General features: G+C 47.2%; 2 protein-coding genes across 2 annotated transcripts; one reads left to right on the top strand and one right to left on the bottom strand.

The window, feature by feature from the left end:
* Nucleotides 1-3,911: 3,911 nt before the first annotated feature.
* PtA15_2A375 (uncharacterized protein) lies at nucleotides 3,912-4,743 on the top strand (the record flags this gene model as incomplete). The annotated part of the gene is made up of 2 exons (XM_053166390.1): nucleotides 3,912-4,211; nucleotides 4,291-4,743. The coding sequence occupies 2 exons, from the start codon at nucleotides 3,912-3,914 to the stop codon at nucleotides 4,741-4,743; spliced, it is 753 nt and encodes a 250-aa protein (XP_053017617.1).
* Nucleotides 4,744-6,823: 2,080 nt separating this feature from the next.
* PtA15_2A374 (uncharacterized protein) lies at nucleotides 6,824-7,660 on the bottom strand (the record flags this gene model as incomplete). Its single annotated transcript, XM_053166389.1, has 1 exon — nucleotides 6,824-7,660. The coding sequence occupies one exon, from the start codon at nucleotides 7,658-7,660 to the stop codon at nucleotides 6,824-6,826; it is 837 nt and encodes a 278-aa protein (XP_053017616.1).
* Between the last annotated feature and the right edge of the window lie 1,446 nt (nucleotides 7,661-9,106).

The following is a 9,106-nucleotide window of genomic DNA, read 5'->3' as shown; positions in this document are numbered from 1 at the left end:
CCAGCCACAGCAAGCCTCCCACCAGGGGGACTTGTGTTAAGTTAGGGATAATACCCAACAGATATTTTTTGAAAAAAAACCCTCCCGTCCCCCAACCCGTCCAGTCAGATAGGCGGGTATACCCATCAACCCCGTTGCCGGGGTCCAGCCCTACATGTAGGGCATTGAGGCTGCTCGGCAGCTACGCTTTTGTAGCGCAAAGAAGCATGTAGCACATTGAGGCTGCTGCGCAGAGATGCTTTTGTAGCACAAAAGTGCATGTAGCGCATTGAGGCTGCTGCCCAGCGACACTCTTTTAGCGCACAAATAGTGGGAATAAAGTGTTTTTGCGCTGCGCTGCGCTATTTTGTAGCAAAAGTGCGGCTTTTTGCGCTGCGCTTGCACTTTTTCACCAGGGAAAAAAGTGTCTGTGAGCTACAAGTAGACCGGTCATTGAGGGGGATGTGTCCTCTCAATGACCGGAATGCCGGTCATCAAGAGAGATGTATCCTCTCAATGACCGGTCTATTCCGGTCATCAAGAGGGATGTTGTCTTGTGATGACCGGTCTATTTTGGTCATTGGGAGGGATGTGGCCTTTTGATGACCGGTCTATTCAGGTCATTGAGAGGGATGTAGCCTCTTGATGACCAGTCTATGCCGGTCATTGAGAGGGATGTGGCCTCTTGATGACCGGTCTAATCCGGCCATTGAGAGGGATGTGTCCTCTCAATGACTGGTCTATGCCGGTCATTGAGGGGATTGTTTCCTCCAGATGGCCAGAGTGTCTCAACCCGGCCACCTTTCACGGCACGGCACCCCCATGTGCAGATAGTTTTTTGGGGGGAGCTGGTGGCACGCACGGAGAGGGATCCCAACGTCACGTGACATCGAGTCAACAGAAATTCCTGTGCGCAAGGAGTTTCCCTCCGCACGCAAAGTAAATCCAGTTTAATATTGTTTTTTTTTTTTGTTTTTTTTTTATTTTGGCACTTGTAGAGGGGAGGCCCTCCCTGTTTTTTTTTCCTGGAAGTTGTAGAGGGGAAACCCTTGATTTTTTTTTTTGGATTTTTGGAGATTTGTAGGGGAAACCCTTGATTTTTTTTTTTTGTGATTCAGAGGCTTTAATAAACTTGGATGTAGCCTGTATTTTCTTTGAATAAAACATATAAATTGGTTGTGGGATTTTGGTGGTAGACAGCAACAAGTAGAGAGCATATAGGCGGCAAAGCCGTCTGTGGACTCTAGTCACCCTTAGTTGTTGGGCCAAGGCTGAAATGCTGCCCTGCGCTACAAAAAAGCGGTCTTTTAGCGCAGCGCAGCGGGGAACCGCTGCGCGGTCAGCCCCATAAGTGGTAGTACTAGTGCAGTGCCAGTCTCGCTGTGCTACCACTTAAAATAGCGGGGGCCCGCTTTTTCCCCAACCCCAAAAGCGGTAGCGCAGCGGGCGGGGCCACTCCTGTAAGAATCTCAGATAGACTCTTCACTGGCAGGTCAGTTGGATCAAGCTCAGGCACAGGACAAGGTATAGAACCTTGGAGGGAAACTTCTAGAACAACACAATGTATTGCAAATGCTTGCTCAGAGGAAGTGTCAGTACTTCCCTGCTGAGATGGGTGGGTGCGGGGAGTCAAGGCCTAAGAGTCTTGCTGGAGACGGGTCTGTGACATGTCTGTGATTGCTTCTGTGGGCCCGCCTGAGGCGGGGTCACATTCTTCCCTCCTATAAAACCCAACGTGGGCAAGTCACGCGTTGAGCTAGGAGAAGGTGGAGGGATGAAGGCTGCGTTGTTGTTCAATTGGTCCAGTACAAGCCGGAGGTGTTTATCATGTGATTCAAAGGAGTTGGAGAATATCACCATGTTGTCAATGTAAACCACGCAGATGTGGTTTGAGAGGTCACCAAGGGCTTCCTCAAGACGCGCCTGATGGGTGGCCGGGGCGTTAGTAAGGCCCATTGTCATGACAACCCACTCCATTAAACCCCAAGGAGTCTTAACCGCCGTCAAGGGGAAGTCCTCCTCGCGCATTTGTGTTTGAAAGAATGTGTTTGTTTGATCCAATATGGATAAAACCTTGCCCGTTGCCACCATGCGGACAAGTTTGTCCACATTTGGCAAGGAGGATTTGTTGCGTACTATTAGGCTGTTTAGTTTGCGGTAGTTGCAGACCCAACTCAGGAGAGCTGTCTGGTCTTCCTTTGGAATGATGAGGCTGGGGGATGCATATTGACTTGTGGATCTGCGGATCCGGACAGCATTGATGTGCTGGTAAAGGAGGGTCCTCCAGGCTGTCAGATGTTTTTGAGGATAAGTGTACTGTTTCTTGTTCACCACCGCCATTGGATCCGTCAAGATAATTTTGTGCTGGAATTTAGAGTTGGCATCCTGGATTTTTTTGGGAAGGTGCCATTGATAAAAGGGCCTGTGTCGTCAATGTCATCCACCACACTTGGTATGTCAGGGGGGAACAGGTCGGCATATTTGAGGAAGATAGCCTGTTTGGCCAACTGGCAGGAGAATTTGCTTTGATCCAGCTGAACAGACAAGATCTGAATGTCCGGATCCGTAAACGAGACGGGTAAAGAATGATTGATTGACCGCGTATGGATACCAAAAGATCGAACTTATAGAGAAAGGGCGTCCCTAAGATGGTGTCGTAGTTTCCTAGAACCGGTCTGATTTGGATTGAAACGTGTGCAAATTCAAGATCCAAGCACCGGTCGACGAGCGTGCCCACGGCATAGTGGGTAAGTAGGAGAGGTTTGGCTGGGGAAGTCTCCAATGCCAATTGCACTCGGGTCGGAGTAGGAAGGGGGAGGCTGGGGAGGTTTGCTCGTTTTGAAGCTTCAGATGAGATTAGATTGATTTTGGAGCCAGTATCAATCAACGCTCGGATGGGGACCCCTCCAAACCAGAGACTATCAACAACCCGAGCAGGCGGTTTCTTGTTCTTGGGTCTGGGTAGATCGTTAACCGCGAGTCAAGCGGTTTCAAGGCCGTCCATGCTTGTCAAGGAGGAACCGAGGACGCGAGGACGTTTTTGTTACGCGTCCGGTCGAGCGGGTGGTCAGGGCAGGCAGGCGTAAGGTTAGGTAGAGCCGGTTGCAGGTCGGGTCCGGCGAGGACAGGTCAGGTCAGGTGTTCAGGTTCATGTGGAGGCAGTTGTTTGACTTGGGTGGTGTTTGGTTTGAGAAAAAAAAATGTAAGAGTCTCAGATAGACTCTTCACTGGCAGGTCGGGTGGATCAGGCTCAGGCGCAGGACAAGGTATAGAACCTTGGAGGGAAACTTCTAGAACCACACAATGTATTGCAAATGCTAGCTCAGAGGAAGTGTCAGTACTTCCCTCTACATACAATACAGGAGAGAGGAAGGGAGAGGACAGAGATGAAGGAGATGAGTGCTTACCCTAACTTAACTAAGTCCCACCCTCCTACCCGTGGAGTGGTAAAACACTGGTCGCATTGCGCCGACCGGAGGGAGGGACTTACGTGCTAAACGGACTTGGAGGCTGACAGCATTTCATTTTTTGGTGGGGACTTTTTTAAAACAGACATTCCTCCCAACTCCTTGCACTTATCAGCATGTGGTTCACATCCCTATGACCGCTTGGGTCTTGGCTATCTGCCTGTTGATTTTTCATTCCCCTCCAGCCACTCTCCTATTTTTAAATAATTTTCAAAGGTTGAGGATTGGGCAACCTGGCTTTGAGCCTCGTTATGCATAGCACCAATACAGAATGTGACATGAAACATGTATTTGAAAAACTTCCGAGTCGCAGCCCCGTGCCCATTCGTGTAACTCATTTGTAAATTCTCAGTCTACGTGCAAGGAGAGTGAGGGCGAGTGCAAAGTCCATGGAAATACCCGACTTTTCCAACAGTCTCCAACATTGCCTCCCCAACACCTTGCACTGCATAATCCGACAACATCATGGAGCTTGAATTCCCTGCGCCTCAAGTCCTGGAGTCTAATGTCCCCTTGGTTAGGCACACCATGCTTTACAAACTGAACACGTCGTGTGCCACAATCAAATCATTCAATTTGACTCCAAAAAGTTTCATCACTGAATTTCTCACCTATGATGAGATGGGACTGGCTTCAAAGCGCCGACTGTGGGCCTCGCGCACAGGTTGGCCTTCAACCAAAAAGTTGCTAATATCGATCAAGAATCTAGTTTGCAAAGACGTGGAGGGTCGTGAATTTTGGGAAGAATTTATATTCTTGGGACAGGTCAGATCAAGCTATGTGGTTTGATTAATTTGAGAGATACACAAGACTGAATGACAAACAAAAAAAATTCATATTCCAGGCCAGCAATATTGTGATTTCAGAGGTCCCACGCAGAGGGGCTTACCCTCATGGTTCCTATGTCAACTCACAACATCTTAAATCCAGCTTTTTTACTGATGAGGAACGAGTTGCAAGAAACAAGGACCTAACAAACTCTATGCCGTTCCTATATAAATTACTGAAAAACAAGCTGCGGGTGAACGAAGAACTCCCAGATGAAGAGGGGGATCTTGTTGACGAAGATTGCGGTCTACCGGACCAGTTTGCGGACGAGCTAGCCCCTCTAGTGCCCACCGATGAAGAAGAAGAAGAAGAAGTTATCAATGAGAGTGACAAGACCACGGCGCCAAAAGAAAGAATCAACCTCACTGAGACCGATGTCAACGAGTATGAAGGGGTATCTCTGGCAAAAAGCTCAGATCCTGCTGTCCGAAAGGCTCTACGGGCCCAAACTGTGGGTCTCAAATCTTGAATGTGTCAACGTCTGCAATTTTGAGCTGACCTTGAAATGCTTTGCAGTTGGCGAGGACAATCTGCGCAATGGTTTCCTTTGGGTGCAACCGACGTCAGAATGCCTTTCAAATCAGCAATTCATTAATTTTCATTGCCGCCGGGGTGTCTGAGAGGGTCAACACGTACCTCAACTACCTTGGTTTAACCTCTTCGCGAAAGACTGCGCACATTGCACTTAGTTCATTAGGACGGGAGGCAGAGGACAACATAATAGCGCGTTTTGCTAAGACAAAATCTGGGGAGCTGGCCCCATTGATTTGTTTTGACAATCTGGACTTTCAGCAGAAGGTTCACATGAAGTCAGTCGGGCATGGTAATGTCATGTTTCATGGCACGTGGGGGTACATCCACTCCATACCTTCAAGGATTATACCGGCACTAAACCAAGCAGAAATGACTACTGAAGCCCTTAACCAGGCCCTACACAAGGCTTCAAAACTCAAGATACAGCCCGCTGCCTTTGCTCCAACCGCGGAGAGCACACGGCACTTTGAATTGACCTTGAAGTCCCAAATTACCCGAGTGATGCTTAATTATATTGCCAAACCTACTGACACTCGCACCCCACTATATAAAGATCCACCTTCGGTACTTCCTAACGATCCGGACAGCCCAGATATCATGATGTTAAAATTGATGGTTGCATCAGACAATTCAGCACAGGGTGTTGGAGAAGTTTTCACTGGCCTAATTCAGCAATCGGGCTTGACTGCCCAGCAGTTCCATTCCAACCTTCAGATAATAGAGGGCGACCTTGGATCTTGCAACATCTTTGATTCACTCAGAAGGCAGCGAGTACCCGGGAGACATGATCACACATCCTTGGATAATATCCTGCCCATTCCCGGCGCAGCCCATACTCTGTGGAATATGGCACAGGCTATCTTTCTGGCGCATTGGGGTGAAGAGAAAGTCGCGCGCAATACCGGCGCATGGCGGACTCTCAGTGCTTTAGGGATTCCGGCGGAGAAACCAGTCACCAAAAAAGATTACAACTTAATGTTATCCCATATGGAGAAAATACACGAGGCCACCTTACTATTTCTAATATTGTAAGTTGATATGTCTACAGTTTAGATCATACATAGGTTTAGTGAAAGACTCATCGGACTCATATTTACAGGTGTGTGCTGAACAAACAGCACGAGCCATTGAGCGAGAAACTTTGTGGGATGTCATCGGAGAAAATCGACGAGGTGGTACAGCTCACCTTCAAGCGTTACTGTTCAGGCGAGGCCCGCAGATCTACTCTGGCCGCCAAGTCTCCAGCGCATTTGAACATGCTTTTGCGTGTGCGGGACTTTGCAACAGTTATTGAGGCTAATCAAGCAATGAAGGCAGGGGATCCTGGAAGACTGATCTTCATGTGGGAAAGATGGGCTGTAATGGGGCAGGCCCTCCCAAAATTACCGCATTACTCAAAGCACCTCCCGAAATTGATCTTATTGATCAAGGAGGTTTTGACACCTTCACTGCGGACAGTAATACTGAATTCTTTGTTAATATCGCCAACCGGACGCGCCAACCATTTTGTGGCGACTGAATTTTTCCTTGAGATCCAGAATTATATGTTAAAGTATTTTTTTAACCACTCTGGAATTGGGACCGAAATTGACCGCCTCAAGGACGTTTTTTCCAGCAACATACCAATTGTACGTTAAATTTTATCCATCTCTAATGAGTGCGCCACATTGCTGAATAAAGCAATATTGGTTTATGCAGCTTTCCTTCCTTTTAAAGCTGCTCAAGATTGAGTCTGGTACCAATGTTACTCATCAATCGCACAAGAATAAATTAAACAATCAATCAATCATCAACTTCATCAGAATGGCTAACAGGGAGAATCTAGGTCAAGAGGATCCTGGTGAATATGAGCCGGAACAAACAAAGGATTTCTATGTCAGTGGTATACTAAAGCTTCAAAAGGAGTTCACAAAGGGGGTGCATGGACTCGATAGATTCAAGCCACATGTACCGGGAATCTACTCTATGCACAAACAGAACCAGAAATATATGAACTCGATGTCTCTTGATATAGATCATTCCATCCTAGAATCTCTCACAGACAGTTCAGAGTCCAACTGATCAAGCGAAGAAGACAAATCAGATGAAGAAATGACCGGATGATTTTCTTCAGGAAGGGAAGGCTGGGACCCCATGGCTCCACCACCACCCAGAAACAGGCTCAGGACCATCTGATCCCTACTTCTTTCTCCCAGCTTCTCACTTGTCCGCCTATCTTGAGCTATACGATTCACATGCGCCCGCTGCTTATTGCCTTCAATTATTTCTTTCCGGTTTCGCTTGTCTTCAGCATCCTGTACAACCTGAGCCGCCCGGGCCTCGTCGATCGCCTTGATTCGTGCGGCTCTTATGGCGAGTTCTTCAGCCTTTTGCGCCGCATTCTCATATGCCATCAAATCTTTTGCCCGCTTTCGCTCCAGCGCCTCTTGCTTTCTCTGTTCGGGAGACAGATTGGCCTGTCTTTCAATCTCCTGGGCTTTTGTTTGTTTTTTAATCTCCGCGACTCGGAGTCGTTCCAATGCCAAGTTTTGTTTGTGTTCCAATGCAGCAAGTATTCGGCATCGTTTTTTTTCATCAGAAATTCTTTGTCGTTCTTTGGAATCCAAGAGTCTTTTCCGTGCTGCTATCAATTGCTTCTCAAGTCTTTTGGCCTCGGCGAGTATTTTCCTATTGTCTGCCGCTTGTTCTTTCAGTTGTTGCTTCTCCAATGCTTCAACCTGTGCTTTATAGGTCTTCTCTGCAGCCTGGGCCGCAATTTCCTCTTGTAAATCTTGGTGATATTCCCCATCCAGCCATTCAGTAATTGCATGGTCTATCCATTTGACTTGTCCAGGGAAAAACCCTCCTCCCATTTTTTGTTCCAAAAGGTCCAGATTGTGTGGGTCAACTTGTATGATCTGATCAATTGTTTTAACTACAGCGGTAGCTTGGGCCAGACCAAAAAACTGTGAGGCCACGAGCTCTTCAGCCCCGCCTAATGTCCTCACAAAAAACCCTTCAAATGAAGTAACTAGGTGATTTATGAGGTGCGCTGCATCAATGTCAGAGTACTTGCAGGTGCCTTTGGGAGGATTTGATTTTTGCTTGCGAGTCATTATGACTATTGACTGGTCCTTTTGAAAGGCAAATGGGTCTTGTAGCATAGCATCCATGTTATCAACATTCATCTGCTGAATCACTTTGAGTAGAGCTTCTGCGTCAAGCGGAAGGCAATTTGAGCATCTACAAGAGTCAAAAAGGGCATTCCGTTCACGAGACTTCTCCGCAATGTAATTGGGGTCCTCAGTTGACAAAGGAATGTAGCCATGCCTAAAAATCCAAAAATTTTAGTCACACACATGTCTGAGTCCAATCAACTCCAAGAAACATATTACGAAACTTGTTATCCATATTTAGTGCTACCCGCAAGCACGCCCTTGTTACGGCCAAAGCATCCATTCTGACATCATCATTCTGTAGGCAGTCTGGATCAAAATCAGCCTCGTGATTTTTCCCCTCAACCGCACCGGCTCCATAAATAAAAGAGCCAATCCTGTCTTTCCATCGCGGCCACATCTTCCCACCATCTGAACAATTGAAGCCGGGTCTCCACGTCCCATGTGAATGACACATCGCACTCGCTTGAGATTCTGACCAAGGCCCAACGCCATTGTTGAGGACATGATCGGAAACTTTCCATTTGAGTAGTCTTCCATATTGCTGGCCTTGTCGTCGTCCCCAGTCACCGAATGGTAACGCCGAATAAATGGGCTAAGTGGATCATACTCGTGTTTGGATGTGTGACGTGCATCATTAACCACCTTCATTACCTGAAAGGTGAGGTTTCGTGTACCAGAGTAAATCAGAGTTGGTACTGTTTCCTCGTCCAAAACCTTTTTATGTGGTGCAAAAATCCTTAACAGGTCATCACATGACTTCAGAGTTGAATCCATTGATATTCTGATGAGCCTTATTTCTGGGCGGGTTAGTTCGCCATCAAGCATGGTGAGGTCGGATGGTTGTAACATTAAGCTTGAGGTGATTGATTTGACTGCTATTGGCCGGCAAGTTGCTGATAACATGAGAAGGGGGATATTATTTGTTGCCATCAACCTGGCACCAATGTTTGCATAAGCAATGCGGAACACACTGCGATCTTCATGCCGATTAAAAGTGACTAGAGTTTTGCTTTGTCTGGAAGCAACAAGCCCCCACAGATATATCATGTGGGCTTCATCGACCACAATCAAGGCAAGGATATTCTGAAACTGATGGCTGAAGAACATGTTGGTGAACAAAGAGCTGTTCAAAAAAATCTC

Source organism: Puccinia triticina, chromosome 2A, assembly GCF_026914185.1.
Source record: "Puccinia triticina chromosome 2A, complete sequence".
Lineage (NCBI taxonomy): Eukaryota > Fungi > Basidiomycota > Pucciniomycetes > Pucciniales > Pucciniaceae > Puccinia > Puccinia triticina.
This window is presented reverse-complemented; position numbering and strand designations above follow the sequence as displayed.